General features: G+C 41.1%; 2 protein-coding genes across 2 annotated transcripts in view; one reads left to right on the top strand and one right to left on the bottom strand.

Annotated features, from left to right (window-relative positions):
- LOC148442294 (uncharacterized) overlaps positions 1-21,444 on the top strand; it is a 115,734-nt gene that overhangs the window by 20,306 nt on the left and 73,984 nt on the right. The gene's annotated exons all lie outside the window — the stretch shown is intronic.
- LOC148442295 (annexin A1-like) lies at positions 131-20,686 on the bottom strand. Its single transcript, XM_088464044.1, has 13 exons — positions 20,583-20,686; positions 18,575-18,657; positions 14,190-14,280; positions 10,838-10,932; positions 8,677-8,790; positions 8,467-8,557; positions 8,275-8,354; positions 7,212-7,268; positions 6,337-6,430; positions 5,538-5,633; positions 4,368-4,426; positions 3,191-3,313; positions 131-389 (listed from the first exon to the last, which is right to left on the bottom strand). The coding sequence occupies exons 2-13, from the start codon at positions 18,641-18,643 to the stop codon at positions 327-329; spliced, it is 1,032 nt and encodes a 343-aa protein (XP_088320170.1). The 5' UTR covers positions 18,644-18,657; positions 20,583-20,686; the 3' UTR covers positions 131-326.

The following is a 21,444-nucleotide window of genomic DNA, read 5'->3' as shown; positions in this document are numbered from 1 at the left end:
GGCCCTATGTATTCCATTTTCACAACACCCCTACCTTGCTAAAACACACACTTCCTCCACATTTGTTGTTTCACTCTCCACCATTTGTTTTGTTTCATTACTGTACATGAGTTTTAGAATAGTCACACTATTGATATTGACATTCACATTTATTAGATATAAAAAGTATTATTTTTGCATCAGAAATTGGTTGGGATTGATGAAATCTAATGCAGTAGATACATTATATATTGTAGCGGATATTTTAAACAAGTCTAACAAGGTCGAATATAACCAAGCAAATGATGGGGGAAAAAAAAAAAAAAGTTTCCAGTTAGCCAAATAGTCTAGTTGTCAGATCCGCAAAGTGCCAGAACAATGGTCTCATAATCTCCTTTCAGCTTTTCTTCCTAGAAATAAAGATTGCATATATTAGAGATGCATGCTCAAGTGGACAAGCTTATTGTGATAATCATTTAAAATGGTGGCAATGGGAATCTGGCAATATAGGTTTACACCTTCTTGTTGGCCTGCTGCTAGAGTTCTACAGGTTAGCAAAAGACAGGGTACACTGGGACGTAATGAGTAACACTGGAAATACATGGACATTGATTGAAGGTACCTGGGACCATAACTATTTTAATGGATAACTTGTGCTTGGGGAAACTTCCCAGCCACAAGTCTGTCAGTGTTCTTTTAGATAAGAGTTATGGTGCTTACACACGGTCAGATATGTCAGATGAATGATTGAACGATTTCTGACAGTATTAAAATGAATGAAATCGACCAAATCTGACTGCAAACACAGATGTCAGATATCATTATCTGACAATCGGGACCGCGCATCGTTCATTGTTGCCCACGTCAGATTTTTCTTTCAGATATGAACGAATTTTAAAATAGTTATCGTTCAGATCTGAAGAAAAATCTGACCGTGTGTATGCACCATTAAGGCAGATTTTAGCTCATATCGGATAAAACCGGGATGCAAGCTTTTTATATACAGTACCTACAGATTTGTCTTGAAACGGTGGCTTCATTTGCGCCATACAGTCCCACTCAGCGCACCAGAACCACCGAGCAACTTTCTCGCTCAAAGTGTACATTTTATTCACACAAATAAAACTGGGAGACATTACACTGATCAATTTGATGTGACATTTTTAGATTGTGCGAATGAGTCTGTATATAAAGCAGGGCCGAAACTAGGATTTTTGTCACCAGGGGCAAGACACTAATGTGGAGTCCCCCCCCCCCGTCCCTCTCAGGTGCTGATGTTTAAAATGTCTTAAGGAGAAAGTTTTAATGAACACTCAAACATGATATGATATCAACTAGAGATATAAAGAAACCATCAAGCTACAGTTGAAAGAAGTATGATATGCATCTGATTGCATGAGAAATTGATAATGGAACGACTTATTGCAATTTAGAAAGGTGAACGCTAATCATATTGTGTAGGACAAAACTATAGGGAACACCGACCAGTCTAATGTTATATATACAGCATATTATTTTCTACCATATAAGCACCTTCTTTAGCAAATATTACAATACTAGTTTTGATGGTCTTTCACTTGCCAGGGAGGTGGGCACTAGCTTGTGACCAGCATTGTCAGGCTTTTTTTCCCACCCTCCTCTCTTCTGCCCTCTAGCCATCTCGCTGCCCCTTCTGTCTTATCCCTACCACCCCGTATCTTTCTCTACCAGCCGCCTCTCTTCCCCTTCTATGTGCGAGTGCCCAGCACTGCAGCCCACTGACTTTTTACTGTGCCCAGCACCGCCTACCTGTCCCCGCAGGCCACACACAGTCCTCACCTCAGGGCAGCTAAGCTCTCGCTGAATAGATGAAGCAGCCGCTATGCAGCCCTGTATCACCCCCGGCCGGTGATTGACCAGCTACCACGTGCCCGCAGTCCGTCTGACAGTCAGTGATGGCGGCAGCGCAGTCACTAGTGCTGCTCTCCCCTCACTTCAATGAGGCCGGAGGAGCCCTCATTCGAGGCAGCCCCCAAGCCATCACGGGGCTGCAGGGACTGTAGATACGCCGCCGGGGTGTTCGAGGCCCCACATCACCCGCTCACCACCTTCATGCTACTGAGCCAGAGTCACCAACAGCCCTCAGAGCGCTTATCATCCCGATCACAGCAGCAACCGTCATGCCGCTCTGTCTGTGTCCTGCGCACACTGCACTGCTCCCTGGTCTGGAGAGACTCCGCCACTCCCCTCTTTTGTCCTGTCACCCCCTCCGGCACCCGGTGCACGTGCACCCTTAGCCCCCCAGCCCCCCCCCCCCCCCCCTAGTTGCGGCCCTGTATAAAGTGCTACAATGCAGCTACCCCTGGTTTTTTTTTTTTCACACCAAGTTCTGTTATGCTTCATCTGCAACTTGGTATGTTTTTAAAGCCAATCTTGTGCTGTTAAAGTCATAGCCAACATTTGTTGTACATTTTGAGTGGCGTTTTGAGAGTTTGTGATGCCAATAAGGAAAAAAAGATATTAAGCTACTCTTCTCAGGAGCAGCTCAGGTGCACCGGGCATATCATGCCACACACTAGGTGTACAAGGACACATCTATAGTTCTACTCCATGAGAACTTTTAAAACCTTTTAGATACAGATGTGCCCACATACATTTATCCTCCGTGTGCTACAAGTCGCGCCATACAACGCGGGAGCTCAGTGTGACTCTGTAGCACAGAGCGTCTTTTTGTGCATCTTATTCGCATAACAAGTTGCTTGTGCTGATTAAAATGATATGCGGCATGCCTATGTTCTCTGAGCGAGTGTGGGGTGTTTCTGCATGCGAAATGCTACGTTAGTGTCAGCAGCAAAAAAAAAAAAAAAAACACTGACTGTTTCACATGCAGATACACCAGCACATAGAACATAGGCATGCCACATATTTTAATCAGCAGAAGCTGCTTGTGCTATCAATATACACCATTATGCCAAGACACATTTGAAGGTAAAATTACGCACAAAAGATACTAGACTCTCCTGAATCACGTCATGGCACAGCACGACTAGAAGGACTGTTTAATGCACCAGGAGGAGACTAGATGTATGTAGAAACATTGACACATACCAATATCAGCCTCATCTTACAATGTTTCTGCTGCTGGTTCAACCTTGATTCAAACGTTATCCCTTTAAATAACATTGTTTTCCAAAATTGGCTCAGCAATGTATTAAATGCACACTTTTCATACCACAATAGCTTGGCGCAGAGATTTTCCATAGCTCCGCTTGTAATGAGTTTTGATCTCTTTTAAGTCAATTTCACAACGAGCTACTAAGAGCCTGATTAAATCCTTATGCCTGGTTCCAGATCCCTAGGTGGGGGAAAAAAAAAAAAAAATTTCAAAATAGGGAGGCAGAACATGGTCATGTTTAGATTATGTTAAGATACATTGCATTCATACTAATATCTTTGGGCAAAGAGGCTTCTTGAAAACGAGTTTGCCCTCACACCTGCTTGTAATATGTAAGGCATACAGCAGCTAACAGTTTGTCCAGGAAAGCAGATAAGAGTAATGTTTAAGGTAGATAGGTGGGGGGTGGGGATGTTTTAAACATTGACAGTGATAATGTGGAATAGTTGAATTGACAGAAGCAGATTGGTTGCTGTGGACAAAGCCCGCTACATAAAATGACTGTTCAAAGCAGATTGGTTGCTCACGCAACTTCTCCACTTCATCTTTCTCCATGTTTGATACAGCTCTCCCTTTGTCTAATTCTGGGTTATATAAATGTTCTGACTATTCATTTAAAAGAATACATTTTTGTCCATTGAAATTCCAGGCTTCCATCTTTAAAACAAAGGTATTCTTAGGACACCATAGAGTTTCCCAGACTCCCCCATTTTACAGTCTAGGTTTTAAAGAATGTACATGCTTGAGGACTGGTATTAGCACCTCAATTTGATTTAACAATCTGGACCCAAGCATGGATATCCTTAAAACTTTCTGTAAGAGAAGAGTTTTAGGAATCTGTTAGTGTAAGAATGTGGCTCATCTTCACATCGACTGATAACCGCCACATAGTACATATAGTATTTATAGACACATTTATAACTAGGGATTTCTTTAATTATAGTCGATAAACCAAAATGGAACATGACATTAAAGTGTTCTGTATGAGGTGTTTGTCTTTGGGTTACTAGGAATTGGTTAGTACTGCCTTGGAATAACCTGGTAAGCAGGTGTGGCAAATGTTGAGTGCCTCTAGGCTCCATTTGTATATGTAGAATTTCCTACATAGAAATCAGCCACATTAAGCAAATATAGTCACAACTTCTGCAATAAAACAGACTTGTGTTTAATTTACAAACATGGAGCAAATAACTAAACCGTTTTTATTTGCAAAATGTTCTTTTCACAATTATACCTTCATTGCCAAGTAGAATCTTTCAGCAAAATAAGCCGGTTTGCTGCTTATAACCTTTACTGCAAATGGAGAAAACAAGCTGTTATAAAAGTTTTTTTTTAATGCTAGTGACTTATAATTCATAATAGGTTTACACATTTCCTCAAATAGATCAAAGAACCATGTTGAAGGCAGCAGTATTTCCATCAAAAAAATTAATTCTTGCCTAATACAAAAAGTTTTTGGAATGCTACAATAGATTTTGTATAAATCCATAGTGTAAGAACTACAGTAGTGTGCAATGTGATTGTCCCCCCTCAAAAAAAAAAAAAAAAAAAGCATACCAACATACTGTAGGTAATGGGCTACGTACATAAAATTAAACTTCGTATATGTGGTAGTGAATATAGAGATACTAAGCTCTCAAGGGACAGGGACTGATGTAAATGACCAAATATTCTCTGCACAGCACTGCATAATGTGTGCACTATATTTATTTTCAGTTATGTATATAGAACACACATTCTGCAGACAATTTGACCAGTCCCTGCAAAAGTTGAGCTTACAGTCATACTTGTCAACAATCAGCTCCAGCCTTCCGGGAGGGAGCGGATTGTTGGCTAACAGCGGGGGGGGCGGGGCTGGCCATTGGGGAGGAGTCAGCCATTTGGTGTCACATTGAGGGCGGGGCCGCACGATCGAGTCATTGTGGCTCCGCCCCCTCTTCAATGTAGTTTTCGGCATTGTGAAGCAGGGGGCGGGGCCACGATTACGCGATTCAGAGTGTCACCCCCCCCCTCCCTGCTGCAGGGCTTTCTAGTTTTTTCAGGGGGGAGGTAGGGAGGGTCGGAGGCTTCCGGGAGGCTTGGATGCCTTTACAAGGGGGCCGGGAGAGGCTCCCGGCCAAATTGGGAGGGTAGGCAAGCCTGCTTACAGTCTGTCTACATTTCTTACACACACACACAGTTACTCTTGGTCAGGAGCCAATTATGCCATCAGTAATTTTTCAGATTGTAGGAGGAAGCTTACACAAGCACAGGGAGAATATACAAACGCCATGACCTTGGTGGGAATTGAACCCAAGACCTCAGTGCTATGAGGCAGTATTGTTAACCCGCCGTGCGGTTCACAAAATAGCTCACATTTCAAAATAAGCAGTATTAGTAACAAAACAAAACCACACACACTTACCAAGAGATATCAGACAGTTTTCAATGTCTCCTTTCAGCTCAAGATCAAGAGCCTTAGCCATATCATTTTTGCTATATCTGGCATACCTTGAGAAAACTAAAAAAAAAAAAAAAAAAAAATATATGATAATCTAGAAAATATCAGGGATTAAATCACTATATGCAAAATAACAGGATTAGAAGTCACTGGGGAGTTTAACCAAAAGGTGCATAAAGCACTTCTATACAGGTCACAGAAATCCAAAATGGGAATTTTAATATTCATAACTTACATTAGAGAAACATTGAGTAAATGAATATTCAACGAACACAAGTAATGTTGGGACCCCCCCATGTATGCAGCTATTTACTGGCGCTCATACACTATAACAAGGGTATGCAACCTGTCGCACTCTGATGTTGTGCTTTACATACCCCCTGCACTATGTGTTTTATTTATACTAAAGCTTCAAACTTTTACACATGCACTTCTAAAAAACTGTCAGGAACATAAAATTACAAGGAAAAAAAAAAAAAAAAAAAAAAACACACGAGATATTTTCTGTGAGAAAAACATAATTGACAGGTTGTCAGAAGTAATTTGTATGGTGATGGCTTATGTATGCTCTCTATGCAACCCCTTTACAAATCAACATCCCATAAAGTTATAGCTGATGCATTTAAACTGTTACCTTGCACAGAATTACATGGTGTAGACACAACATGAAATAAAGCAGTCAGGTGGATTATTGCATTGTAGTGGTGACATTTCTGTAAAGTTTGTATAGCAAGGTCCTCCTATCCAATCACACTTCATTTACCTTGGCAAAGATGTGGTATGCTCCTGGAAGTCAGAATGTTAATGAACACCGAAACATCTGTTCCCTTACGCTTTTCGCCTGCTTCATATAGTGCCTACAAAAAAAAAAAAAAGGCATTTCTCAATATAGCAAATAAAATATTATATACACATAAAATTGGTATTCTACACTAAAATATTTAGGGCCTGCTTCTTAGACACCAATGTCCGTGTTTGCGTCTTTTGCTGTAGACTAGGGATGTGCAGGCTCGGATAGGTTCGAGTTTGCACGTTGAATTCGGATTTTTCCCTCAAAAAAAAACGGAACTCAAAGAGGCTAAAAGTCCAGGAATGATGATGTTCGTCCATGTAAGATGACGTTTAGCCTCTTTCTGAGTTCCGTTTTTTTGGAGGGAAAAATCCGAACTCAACGTGCAAACTCGAACCTATCCGAGCCTGCACATACCTACTGTAGACTAGTTTGTGACTCCATGATAGTAGTGGTTTAAGCTCTTCCCTGGTGTATAGCTGTGCAAGGAATGGGTCACCTACAGTACTTTGTGCACCTTCAGTTGCAACCATCAGAACTTCCACCAGCCCAATACTAGGTGCAGAATATTGCCACCAATGTACGAACGAGTGTCACTCGCATAACACCCTTAAAACAGAACATCTCAGTGCGTCAGAATAGCCAGTTACCAGAAACACAATACATTTATGAGTCCATGCGGCTCAATTGGTCCTGACACTCTGCTCAAAACACCATGAGATGCATGCAATGTGTGACTTTAGTGATTCAGGCACAGTTGAAAAGGCTATACAACTTGCACAGACATAGGCATTGCGTCTGACTCAGAAACAGGTCCTTAGTTTTATAGAAAATAGTAATTCCCTTACCCTTGCATCATTATCAGCCTGTTCTTCATTTACAGTTTTGCTCTCACTGCGATCACCCTAAAAGAAATAAAAGTATAAGCTTATATCCACAGAAAAACACTCCAACAATAAAAATGGCATTGCTCCACTCCAACACTTATCCTGGCTGTACTTTGCCTCTATTCTGTTAAGTGCCTTTACACATTAATTTTATTTAATTGCAGCAGCATTGAAGGGGAGGGTTTTCCTATTGAACACTTCTCAACTGTGCCCTGGTTCATTTAGTGTGCAAGTAAATGGCGGCAAAACGAACAGCAAACCTGTGTGTCTGCCACACAATGACAAAAGCGTCGAGCCAGTGCTGCAGAGCAGCAAAAATCAGAGTGAAAATGGTGGCTGCCATTTTCCCAGTGACTTGCACAGTAGAGAAGTCACAGAAGAAAAGGGTATTCCCTACAGCACACTGCAACAATATCAGCAAAAAAAATACTTGAACCCTGCATAAGAAATTCAGAGATTAGTTGCATACATTTGCAAATATATGATTAAGCACCGGGCCAGCGTCAAGGCTCCTCTATACCAGCGTCCCTAACATTCAGGGGTTCACATTTGAGGTGCAGGGCAGCCCAAAAAAATCCAGCCAAGGACCATCCCCAGGGCATCACACAAAAGGGAAAGGTGGTGAACGCCCTTGCCGGGCTATCCCTGTCGGGATTTGAAACGGCGGCTACACAGCCGCCTGCATTCAATCCCATTCCATGTCCTCATACATCATTACTGCAGTAGCACCAAACAGCCCCTCTCTGCCCACCTGCAACTCTGCTAGCACCATGCATCTTTGAGACTAGGACGCACCAGGAGACTGCACAGATTTCATATGAGACTTCTATATTTGTGTACGACTGAGCCTCTGAATCTTTATGCTAAGAGATGAGATGTAGCGGCTGCAGATTTTTCCCATGCCAAGTTCCATTGTGCTTTGTGTACAGACTCAGGCACATATCAAATTAATCACTGCAGTTTCCTGGTGTATCATGGTCACATTGCGAATAAGTGTTTTGCAAAACATGAAAATGACAATTACCTTAATAAGTGCAAGAAGAGCCTTTTGAAAGTCTCCTGATGTATCAGAAGCCACATCTTTTGCAAGATCTTTTTTAAATTCTGTAGAGGAAAAAATAGTTTATACAGGTTCTCTTTATATAATACCTAAACCAAAAACTTTTAATGGTCCATAAAAAAAAAAAAAAAAAAAAAAAATAACCAGGACACTTACCTTCTTTGTAGACCTTGTTTATTTCCCGAAGCTCAGGATTATCCCGTGACACTAGAATTTCAATCAATGTACTTTCATCTGTTCCAAGCCCCTAAAAAATACTTTAGTTAAAATTTGAGCACTTTAGAAATAAATGAAAAAATGTCTTGAAGAAAATCACATCCATAGAAAATAGACACAGAAAAGAAAAGCCAAGATTAATTAACTTACCTTGACAGCAGATTTTAAGCAATGAGCATCAAATTGTGCTGGAGTTTTCAACAGTCCCAAAACAACCTCCTCCAGGTGGCTTGAGAGGGCTTTCTTCAATGCATCATCTAAAGGCTATGGATCAAAGACATCACACGTTCAAAGCACAAACTAATGCTTGAGAATTACTATAAATTGGTCAATAAATTATGCATGAGCTCATTGTGACCAATTATTGTGCTTCTACTAAACAGTTTATAAGAAAAAGCCTTTCCAGCTACCAGGGAAAAAAATATGTTTTTTTTTTTGTTTTTTTTTAAAGAGTATATTATTTTATATGTTTTCAATTGCTCTTATGAATAAGTCATCATAATATCCCCCGCTCCACTTCAGTGAACCAGTTTAATGGTAAAGACACTAGAAGTGGCTTGAGAACATCCAAATACATTGTCTCCCATCTATTTTATATATACACAATACATGTTAAAGCCCCCATACATCAGAGATTGATTGCAGCAATCGTGCAATTTGCAATAGATTGTGTATAAAAATCTTTCCCTTTTTCAATTGATTGCAGATTGTGGCAATTCTGCAATCAATTGAAAAAGGGAAAGATTTTTTTATACACAATCGATTGCAAATTGCACGATTGCTGCAATCAATCTCTGATCTATGGGGGCCTTTAGTCTATATTCAAGCTACATTAGTTTTCTCTTTTCATGGAACTCTGACCATAATTCACAAACCTATTGCATCAGCTGTGCTGTACAGCTGATGGGATATATCTGCAGAATTAAACAGAGGAGAAGAATTAAAAAAAATAAATAAATAAATAAGGGAACCCACTTTTTTCTGGGGACACACTAAGGAGAAAAAAAAACTCAACTTATTTAGGTGAAAATCATGGTACTAAACATTGGATTAGGCATCAAAAAATAGCAACTCCCTTGTTCGCCTACCAGCGTTCATACCTAATCAGATACTAGTACCAAACTTTTCTGAACAATATTTTCTAAATAGCAACATTGTATTATGTATTGCAGCAATTATTTTGAGTAATTATAAGCTCTTATTCACCTGCAAACATTTATTTTGCAATCACATTTATGAGATCCTATACCCTAGAGCAGTGGTTCCCAAACTTTTTTTGAATCGCGGTGCCCTAGAGTATCAGCATTGTTTTCACAGCACCCCTAAGCCAAAAGTTTGTTATTGAGCAAAAATTTTTTAAGTATATTGCGCTAACCTGTCATCCACAGGTTACGTGGTGGGTGACAGGTTTGCGTTTGTTTGTCCACATATATAAAATTACATTGACCATAAATAATTTGATTTGGTGCTGGACCACCAACCTGAGGCACCCCTGCAAGTGTCCCAAAGCACCCCAAGGTGCCACAGTGCACAGTTTCGGAACCACTGCCCTAGTGTATGTTGCAGTTTTAAGTGTCTGATGCTGGCCCAAGTAGGTGGAAGGAGATTAAGAATAGAGCCTCTAAATATTGACATTATATACCCAATAATAGAGTATTTGCCCAGTACCACAAAGGGATTTCTTGTTTGATGGACTGTTACTGCTGCAATTACATAATTTGTTAATGTTCCATGTTGTCTGTCGAAGTAATGATAATTTTCAAATTTTATTTTAACCTAAAGTTATGTCTTTTTAGAGTGCCCCCAGAAAAATTAGAGTTCCTTTTTTCACTCTTTACTGGTTATATTACATGTACTCTCAGGGTGCACCCCCACATGAGTCACTATTATTCGATGATAATTATAGTGTCTCAATAGTGGGTTCTATATTGTTTGAACAATTCTAAATGTACATTTTGTATTTGTCAACCCACCTGTGCTTGGGCTTCCCTTTTCCACTTTTCCTCTTTTTATGCACATCTGCAGATATATCTGTCCATCGTGCCATGTGTACGGGCAGTCTACTACCACCCATACACTTTCAGCAGAGGCCACAGGGAGGGGGGCACGATACGCCCCCAGCCAACGGGGCCCGCGGCCAGATGACAGGCGATGGTTGCTCAGTGTGTATGAACCACCATCACCTGCAGATATATCTGTCAGGTGTGTACCCAGCATTAGTCTCACACGAAAAACCAAAAAAACACTGTTGCACTATAGTAGGCTTTTTTTCTTTAAGATATTCTTCCTCAGTCAAGCTTGTAGCAACTACCTTGCCAGTTTGTTGCTGATATGCAGCCTTTATTTGCTGACGCTCAGCATTTGTTCTTTTGGTCAACACATCAATGATGGTACCTTCATCAACACCTGCAATGAAAGAGCATCAGGTTAAAACCTATTGCAGTTTTAAGAATTTCAGGTGACTTTATACAAGACAGGCTTTCAAACACGGTACTGAAGGCACCCCAACAGCTCAGGTTTTAGAGATCCATGACAGAGCACAGGTGGTTAAATCAAAATTGACTGAGGTACTAATTAAATCACCTGTGGTCAATCATGGACAGTCTTTAAACCTGGACTGTTAGGGTGCCTTGAGGACAGAGTTTGGGAACCACTGACATGAGTAAACTAGAATTAAGAAATTGGTAACAATTCTTAAAGCTCATGACAAGTTATTCAAGATAAAGTCCCTCTCACCAAAAGAACACCCAAGAAGTGGCCCACCATTAGATTCCATAGAAAATAATTTTTATTAAAATTCATGTCAATTGACATTAAATAGATCATAAAAATTGCTTACACAATTGTCCAAAGGAAGGAACCTGCTGAATGGAGTTCAGGCCCAGTGTGGGTAGCAGCAGGATATTACTGACCTCTGACCATGAAAAATAAATTTTTAATATATATTTGTTATATGTCCATTGACATGAAGTTTGAATAAAAATAGTTTTCTATGGAATCTAATGGTGGTCCATTTCTTGGCGAGGATCTTTTTAGAAGCTTTCTAGTATATATAGAATCATCCATGAGCTTCTGGGTGGGTGCCTATATCTAACCTCCCCTGCCGGTGGTGCCTAACCCTATTCTCTCCCCCCCTCTCCAAACCTAACCCCGCTAGAGTCCCCAATTCTAAACCCCTCCTTGCACAGCCAACGGTAAGGGCGCCCCAGACTTACACCAAAGAACAGAACATCCCGCACAGGATTTTAACCACTTAATATTTCAGAAACGTAGATATAACCAGCAATAGATGTTATGTTTATCATATCTTAATCATTAATGTATAAATGTATTAAGTGCTGGAGGTGCTCCCTGGAATAGAGTATCTAGAACTACAAAAATAACAATTTGAATAGCCAATTTTTATAGTTTAGGGATTCCTTTGTGGGGCACTCTTGTATGTAAATTAATAATTATTCACATTAAACATTAACTATAATTATACAAATAAAAATTGGGATGTGCTATACTGTAGGCAATTGCAGTAGAGCTCCCTTATACAATTCTACCATAAGTTTCACATAATTACGAAAATAAACATAAAAAAATGTGGTGACTGCTTATTTCTATACATAATTAGAACTCCTAAATGGGTATATAACAGCAGGATCAGGCAAAATGGGTTTGAACATGGGAAATAATAAAGCAGTAAATATAACTATTCATGAATAATAGATAATGTATACCCTTGGTCATTGGATAACATGGATACCTCTGTAAGCTGCACATAATATCTTGTCTACTAGTTACTACCCTAAGTACATGTTTCCTCCTGTATCCAAATAGTGCCGTAGATAATTGTAACCTGGTATATAATCAAGAGTGAATCTTCTTGTTAGGTTAGAAAATACCTGGATACAGATGTGCATGAATGGAACAGTGCCCTAGGGATAGTGATCTTCTCCCGCAAAATGGGAAAAAAAAAAAATGTGTCAACATAAAAGTAATCTATCGCAGGATTAAAGTCCAAATGATCTAAACTCCACCAGAAATGCACAAAAACTGGGTGTCATTCATAAATGGTATATACTCAAAGTGAACCAGCATAACCTAATAATGAAATTAAAAAGGTATGTACACCTTCCTGGGAGATCATAGCACTGGGAATATAATAGCAAATAATTTATGCATATATAAACAGATGTTTTAAATGTATCACAGAGATCCCAATATATCCAGGATGGAGAAAGCAAGTACAAAAAAAAAGTAACTGGTCTCTTCTGCTGTACGGGGTCTTCCGTGAGTGGACGCCGGGATGAGAGAGGTACCTGGGATAGCTCCGATAGAAAAAGAAGGGAGAGATGGGGGGACACTGTTCCGAAGTGGTGTTAGGCAGTCTGTTACTATAAGCATTGCAGAGAGCTGAATGCGCCACCGGAACAGGTCGCAGCCCACCTGGAAAGAAGTACCTGGAGGTAGACGTGACCAAAGGATTCCTGCCTGATGACCCCGCTACCGTACTGCTCACTCACTCTTGCAGCAGGGAGTGACTGACTGCTGACTGGACACACATTGGGCTTGTTCACCTAAGCCTGATGCTCCATATCTGGATCAGTCTCAAATAGGATCAAGTAGCAATCTACTCATAGCATGTGAGTTTTGTCTTGAAAATTAAATCAATTAACAAATGAAGTGCTAATATATTAAAGTAACTATGTTCTTCAATATCATATGAAACAAATGTAAAAACTGAGAGTTGCGTGTTAAGTAATATGATAAAATATACACCATATAGAAACACAAGCATTAGGGACAAGAGAGATTTAGAATTAAGTACTCATTAAGTCTAGAGTTATTAATTAAATACAATAGTAACAAGCAGAGCCGGATTTAGACCTCACGGGGCCCTAGGCAAGATATTGGTTAGGGGCTCCCTCCCTCAAACAATCCTGTGCATATATTACAGTAGGTGTCACTGGAGCAAGACACACACTAATATATAGAGATAGATAGATATACACACACACACACACACACACACACACACACTTGCACCCATTGATATATGCATATATATATTTTCAGGGGCCCTACCTGCCTGGCCTTGCTGGGAGCTGCTGGTGGGCAGCAGCGGGCCTAGAAGGCTGGCAGAGAGGCTGCTGAGGCTGGCTGCGGACAGGGCAGGGCCTAGACCCAATCAGTCTTGGTCTCTGGGCTTCTTCTTCCTTCATTTGTTAATGTGCAGGCAGGCAGCCGCGCACTCTCTCTCATATAGACAGAGGCAGCCACGCGGGAGAGGAGGCAGGGCCATGTGATGCCACGTGACTTCATGATGTCACACAGCGCAGTGCTCCTCTGGGAGCGCTGTGATCCTTTAATTTCTAAGGGCAAAGGGGCCCGCCGGGCCCTAGGCGAGCGCCTAGGATGCCTAGCGGGAAATCCGGCCCTAGTAACAAGTTCATTGTAGTATTAATTAAGCCTGACACAATGTTACTTACCTTCGTTCGGGCTGGCATCCTCGGCGTGCCGGCGTCAGGATTAACATAGGAATCGTTATTTCAATGCTTATGTTAAAGCCCTTGCCGCGATTCCACTGTCGGAATTGAGACCGGCGGTCTCATAACTACATTTGATACCCACTACCCATGCCCCAGCAAGAAAACCATAAATTATGTAAATGTTACCTTTAGCTTTAATTGCTTTTTCTAGATTTGCAGCATCTGCTGCAGCACTGAAACCAGAATGTGCTTGAAGTGACGGTCCAGCCTCATCAGCCTGCAAAAGGATTATATTAAGAGCATTAAGTTAATTATCTAACCTTTCATTCACAACAACATTTTTCACAGCAATATATTTGGTTACCATAGGCAAATTTATAATGGGTGCTGGATGTGAATCCATGGAATGGGTCCCACACAGCACACCCTGCACCCAAAGCAGTCTACCAGTGATATTTTCAGAAAGATGGTACCGTGCAGTGAAAGCAAACACTCTTGCAAGAGCATTTGATCTCTTCTGCACATATTCCATCTTCCCGAAAAGGAAGATGGCACCAAAACAGTCAGTCAGTCCCCCTCCATTTTTTTTTCTCTCCAGCCACTCACAGGAGCCAGTTGTGATGATCATGACCATCACCCTTGCACGAGACCCTGTGGCTCTAATAGAGCAGGAAGTCCACTACTGACATCAGTTGTGATGTCAGTAGGTCCTCCCTCAAACTCCAGGTGTTCCTAATTGAACACCTGCGTTTGGCCAATCACCCCCCCCCCCCCCTACAAAATGGGGCGAGCTGTCGATTGTCTTGTAGCGAGACCCGTAGAGACTGAACTTCAGTCGCTCGGCGGGACTTGCGCAGATCACAAACAGACGCTTGCGAGCGGCTCTTAAGGCCCTTGGTTCAAAGAGTTTTAAAAAGAAAAAAGTTTTAAAGCATGAGAGCGAGAGAGAATCTGAATAGAACCTTATAAAATTTTTTCCTTTTCCTCGGAAACTGGTTTTCATCTGTGATAGATCCATAATACACACCAGATTCAAATACCCACAAACCCTCACTATATTTACGTATTACTACATTATAACCCTGCAAACATTGTTTTTACACTGATAATTGAGCATTATAAAGTAAACCTTTGATAAATTTACCTAATGAGCTCTCTATTTTATGGTTGCTGGTTAGAATTAAGTGCTTCCCTTAACCACTTTCCCCCTATTTTCTATATATTGAGTGTCATAAGCAATTGATTGAACCAGGAGTTGAGTACCTGCAAGTCATTCCACTCCAAGCCATACTGGTGAATTTGCACATGTTAATTGGCCATCTTTAGGTACAATTCCACATGTAAATTATATGCCCTTACTGTAATTTACCTGCATTTACATGCCCACTCCAACCACCATCTCAGATACAGACAGTCAAAAGTGCAAAATGTGGTCAGTTTGCTAAGGCAAAAGACCTGCAATGATAAAGAGGAAACCAAAAAAAAAAAAGCTTGCAGATAGTCAGGTGCATAAATATTGGGACATTGACAGAATTTTCATATTTTGGCCTCTGTTCACCACCACAATGGCTTTGAAATGAAACAAACAAGATGTGCTTTAATTGCAGACTTTCAGATTTAATTTGAAGGTAATTATATCCAAATCAGGTGAACGGTGTAGGTTTACAACGGTTTCTATATGTGCCTCCCACTTTTTAAGGGGCCAAAAGTAATGGGACCAACTAAACAATCCTAAATCAAACTTTCACTTTTTAATACTTTGTTGCAAAGCCTTTACAGGCAATTACAGCCTGAAGTCTGGAACGCATAGACATCACCAGACGATGGCTTTCATCCCTGGTGATGCTCTGCCAGGCCTCTACTGCAAAGGTCTTCAGTTCCTGCTTGTTCTTGGGGCATTTTTCCTTCAGTTTTGTCTTCATCAAGTGAAATGCATGCTCAATCGGATTCAGGTCAGGAAATTGACTTGGCCATTGCATAACATTCCACTTTTTAGCCTTAAAAAAAGTCTTTGGTTGCTTTTGCAGTATGCTTCAGGACATTGTCCATCTGCACTGTGAAGCACCGTCCAATGAGTTCTGAAGCATTTGACTGAATATGAGCATATAATATTGCCCGAATCACTTCAGAATTCATTCTGCTGCTTTTGTCAGCAGTCACATCATCAATAAATACAAGGGAACCAGTTCCATTGGCAGCCATACATGCCCACGCCATGACACTACCACCACCATGCTTCACTGATGAGGTGGTATGTTTTGGATCATGAGCAGTTCCTTTTCTTCTCCATACTCTTCTCTTCCCATCACTCTGGTACATGTTGATCTTTGTCTCATCTGTCCATAGGATGTTGTTCCAGAACTGTAATGGCTTTTTTAGATGTTGTTTGGCAAACTCTAATCTGGTCTTCCTGTTTTTGTGGCTCACCAATGGTTTACATCTTGTGGTGAACCCTCTATATTCACTCTTGTGAAGTCTTCTCTTGATTGTTGACTTTGACACATATACACCTACCTCCTGGAGAGTGTTCTTGATTTGGCCAACTGTTGAAGGGTTTTTTTTCAACCAGGGAAATAATTCTTCTGTAATCCACCACAGTTGTTTTCCGTGGTCTTCCGGGTCTTTTGGTGTTGCTGAGCTCTCCGGTGCGTTCTTTTTTAAGAATGTTCCAAACAGTTGATTTGGCCACACCTAATGTTTTTGCAGTCTCTGATGGGTTTGTTTTGATTTTTCAGCCTAATGATGGCTTGCTTCACTAATAGTGACAGCTCTTTGGATCTCATATTGAGAGTCGACAGCAACTGATTCCAAATGCAAATGTCACACCTAGAATCAACTCCAGACCTTTTACCTGCTTAATTGATAATGAAATAATGAGGGAATAGCCCACACCTGTCCATGAAATAGCTTTTGAGTTGATAGTCCCCTTAAAAAGTGGGAGGCACATATAGAAACAGTTGTAATTCCAACACCGATCACCTGATTTTGATGTAATTACCCTCAAATTAAATCTGAAAGTCTGCAGTTAAAGCACATCTTGTTTGTTTCATTTCAGCCATTGTGGTGGTGAATAGAGGCCAAAATATGAAAAATATGTCAATGTCCCAATTATTATGCACCTGACTATGTTCAACACTTATACCGCTTTTATACCTAAATTCCGGGTCTGACCCAGAGGTTGGAACCAGATCAGACCCGGAATTTCGCCGGCGCCGACCAAGGATATTCCTGAGTCAGCACCATTCATACCGAAGCCGGGTCTGCAGTTACCCGGCTCTTCCACTGAAGCCGGCCAATCGCCCGCCAAGCGGTGCGCTCCAGGTACTCGTGACCTGGATCTCGCAGTTTACACTGCGAGGTTTCACAGGTCATTCCAGTGTTAAACCCTGCAAGTTACCTGGGTTGGATTGATGGGTCACTCGAACTGGGAATCCAAACCTGTCCCATTTTACACCAAGGAGCTACCATGGTTAACCCTGCAGTAACTCTGGAATTTAGCTCTGGAGTAAAAGCGGCATTACTCTATGGGACTTACAGAATAGGATTAGCACCAAACATGAATCATAAAACAGAACACTCTGCAACTTTGTAGGAACAAAATATATACTGGAACTTTCGGGGTAGTTCTCATTTGTTTAGTCCAAATAAGTTAATGATCATTGCCAGGAAAACGTTGAGCATCCCATTTTCATTATTTTTATCTATGTTAGCAGCACCATGAATTAAATATCCATTTCAGATCAGGCTTAAATCCATACAAATACAGGACAAACTGTACAGGGCAAGGCATCAAAGCTGACAATCACGTAACTCACCCCAAATCCATTTAATACCCTATTTGATTCTCAATTAAGAAAAAACAGTTTTTACAGTAATATAAAAAGCAATACAGTATATTGTGGAGCAAGTTCGGTCCTCAGACTGAAGCCTAGACACTCAAAATGAAACAAAGGGCCCAGTATTGCTGTAATGCTTAAAAAATGGCAACATGTTAATACTGCAAATTACAGTATTTTCAGTGTCGGCTTTACAACTTCAAACATGAAGATTTACCATACTCTCATACTTAACCAGAGAGAAGGGGCCATTGAATGAATATTTCAGTTAGCTAAAGAATCCTTTGAGATGGACCACAGTTCTAGTTCTTGGGGGACAGGTGTTGTAAATGTTACTAGACTAAAATACTTCAGAATGGTGGGAAATTGTCAGAATATAGGTAAACAGTTTGTTATGTTCAACATCTAGAAGCAGTAATGCATGTTTTTCAATAGTCCCAATTCCATCACCACAGCCCCATCCCATTCTCTACAGTAATTCTACTTATGTCACCACTCAGTGGGGTTGGCACTATGAAGTGATTTGCATAATCAGGTCCAATCACTACTGTATAATGTGGAAAATTGTATCTCTGCAGAGGGGAGGCAGAGAAAAGTGCATCACCACAGCCTAAACCCTTCACAGGAATAAAATGAGATTGTGAGATTTGCCAACATCCATGAGTAATTGATATTCTGGGAGGGTAGGAAACTGCTATATTATTCCAAAATCAATCCATATTACTTTAAACTTACTGTACATGGTGTGTGTCCTCCATCATCCAGAAATTTAGCATTTGCTAGGAATTCTTGCATAAAAGACATTATGAGCTCAGTTTCTATAAAAAAAAAAAAAAAAAAAAAAACTAGGTTAAACACTAAATTGCTGGGTTGAAATCCTCATGAGTACCATTCATACCTCCCCTCTCCTCATTCCTTAACCTCTTTCCTCTACCAGCTTCACTCCAAGGTCTCAATGTATCCTAAAGCTCAACCTAAACAGAATTGAGTCAATTATGCCCCAGCCACTAACCCCCATTCTCTTCTCCCTTGATATCCAAACCACTACCTTGACTCCCGAAATGCAATTCAAACTCAACATATATTCGCCTACTCTCCCAGATAGGCTGGTAGGTTCCTGAATCTCAGTTGCTGTTCCTGGCTGTCTGGAAGAGCATTCAAGTCTCCAAGAGGCTGACCACCTGGCACTGATTAAATTGGGCAGTCCAAGCACCAGACGACATGCTGCATGGAGTCATTGTAGCCATGCCCCTTTTCAATGTTGATAATCTCTGCATTTTATAGTAGGGACATGGCCACAATGAAGGTTGCACAGTCACTGCCACCCTGCCTCCTATGTTCCACCTCACCCCGACATGCCAGCCTGGCTGCCCTTTCTGGAGGGGGCAGCCAGAAAGTCAGCAACTATTCATGTACTTTATCAAACAGTAGCAAATAGGTGATGTTGTCATCACCTCCTGACACCAGCACCCTCCTCAGTCTTATGAGAGACCTGATCTGACTAAAGAGAAGCCAGCAAGAAGGGTGGACATTGTAGTGTTCAATGTCAGAAGACAATACCAGGGCCGTAGCTAGGGTAGTGCGATCGCACAGAGCACCACAGGTCAGGGGGCGCTGTTTGGGCCTGTCAAATTTCTGTTTATTATCATTCTCACTTGTAGCTTCCTCTTATTTCATCCCCAGCATCTCCTGGCCTCTCCCATCTCTTCCCCATGAAGTCATGGCCCTTTTTTGGGTGCATTATGTCCCTTTGAAAAATGAGGGGGGGCACAAATTCTCTTTCTGGCACAGGGCACCAAAAAGTCTAGTTACGGCTCTGGACAATACTGTAGCAGTTCAGGGGTTACAGGGAAAACATAACAGAACTAGCTGGCATTTTGGCACATTGAAAGGAAAAGTACAGAATTTAGTGTGTGGGGAGTAAATGGTTGATCACTAAATAAAACAGATGCAAAATTTTGCCATGTTAAACCATAATTCAAAAAAGCTAAAACAATGCAGTAAAGAAAAAAAAGATAATTCGACTTACAGCCTCAGGCAATAGACAACTACGCAGACACACCCTGGGTCCAACCCACAGAAATTGCAGAGAGCACAGACAGCAAAAGGTAGAAGCAATTTACAAAAGAAAAAAAAATAAATTATATATAAAACATGTGAGATAGTCTCTACCAAACACATTTCACAAGTTCCTCTAATCTTGCTTTTTGCAAGACAGTCACTGTAAGACAGTGCACGAGTATTAACTTCTGTTTTTTGGATGCCCTCTAAACCTACAATTGTCAAATTCAGATGATCAGTAATTCATTCTAAATCACCTTCCCCACCCCCTTCTTCCAAACACAGAAATTCGTATGTACCACCCTTATAATACAGAGCTAGATCAAAATAGGACATTGGTCACAAAGCCACCAAAAGGTTAATAGAAACTTGGCAGCTAAAAGTAAATCTGTTTTGTGTTTCCACATAAAGAAACCCTTTAGCTGTTCTACTGACACTACCAAAACTTAGCAGACTTCTTACTGATACACAATGTTCCTTTAATAAAGAGGTTTATTGACAAGATTACTCTAGAAAGGAACATTTAAGTTACATCTTAATAATACTCTCAGTTCTACAGAGAACATAAAGCTTCATACAGTCTAATGTAAGCAGTGGCTTTCTTAAAACCTGCAAAATTCTTTACACAACAGCCATTGTAATGTGAGAGAGCATGAAATACAGTGGAGAAACTAAAACCCACCTTGCAGCTTTTCAGAGGGAGATTGAAGGTTAATGTGCTGTGAGCTGGAAGGGAGGAAATCTGAACTCCAGATTTTTATGAAGAAGTTACAAGCCACACCTAGCAACAGCACATACCTCTGATGTAGCACTGATTGGTTGGCAAGTACACTGTTGTTTCAGACAATTATACTAGACTAACAACAGATTACTTCCAACATAGAGCTTTTCTGGCATTTGGTTGTTAAAACACACATTATTTGCTTAAGATTTCAAGCATGAAGCAGGCACAAACTGCAAACTAAAAGTATATGTAGCTGTTTTATCAGATAGATGCAATAAAACCACTTTTGAGGAGAGCACCCTGTTGAGGAGAGCACCCTGTGCTGTCTCCTCGTTACTGCTGCAGGCTCCCCAAAGTCACAGTAATGTGCTGACGCCATATGCGCAACCTCTGACCTGATGCGCTACTACACATGCAGGTGTTCCTCTCCATCCTCTATAGGATTAGGACATGCCCCTGAGTCAGTGGCGTAAATTCATCCCATACGCCCGGAGGCAAGTTATAATTTGGTTGCCCCCCCTCGTTACAGCCACCGACACTGTAATGTAGCAATTCGCATGCAGACAGGCTATAGATAGACGAAGGCAGCAGCTGATAGTCTGACATGGAGCTCTCCACTAATGTATGGTGGCTTCTCAGGTGCCGGGAAGGGGTTCCATGTATTGGGCGGCCGTGACGGTATACTCCGGGTACATAGTTACAGCCCTAAGTGGGGTGCATATGTTGTGGACAATGGAGGAGGTGCCCCTTCAGTGCTGGAGCCCGGCGGCAGGCGCCTCCATTGTCTCCCATAGTTCAGCCCCTGCTCTGAGTGTTTCCT

This window comes from Taudactylus pleione, unplaced genomic scaffold (genome assembly GCF_031769625.1).
Source record: "Taudactylus pleione unplaced genomic scaffold, aTauple2 ptg001573l, whole genome shotgun sequence".
In the NCBI taxonomy this organism is placed as follows: domain Eukaryota; kingdom Metazoa; phylum Chordata; class Amphibia; order Anura; family Myobatrachidae; genus Taudactylus; species Taudactylus pleione.
This window is presented reverse-complemented; position numbering and strand designations above follow the sequence as displayed.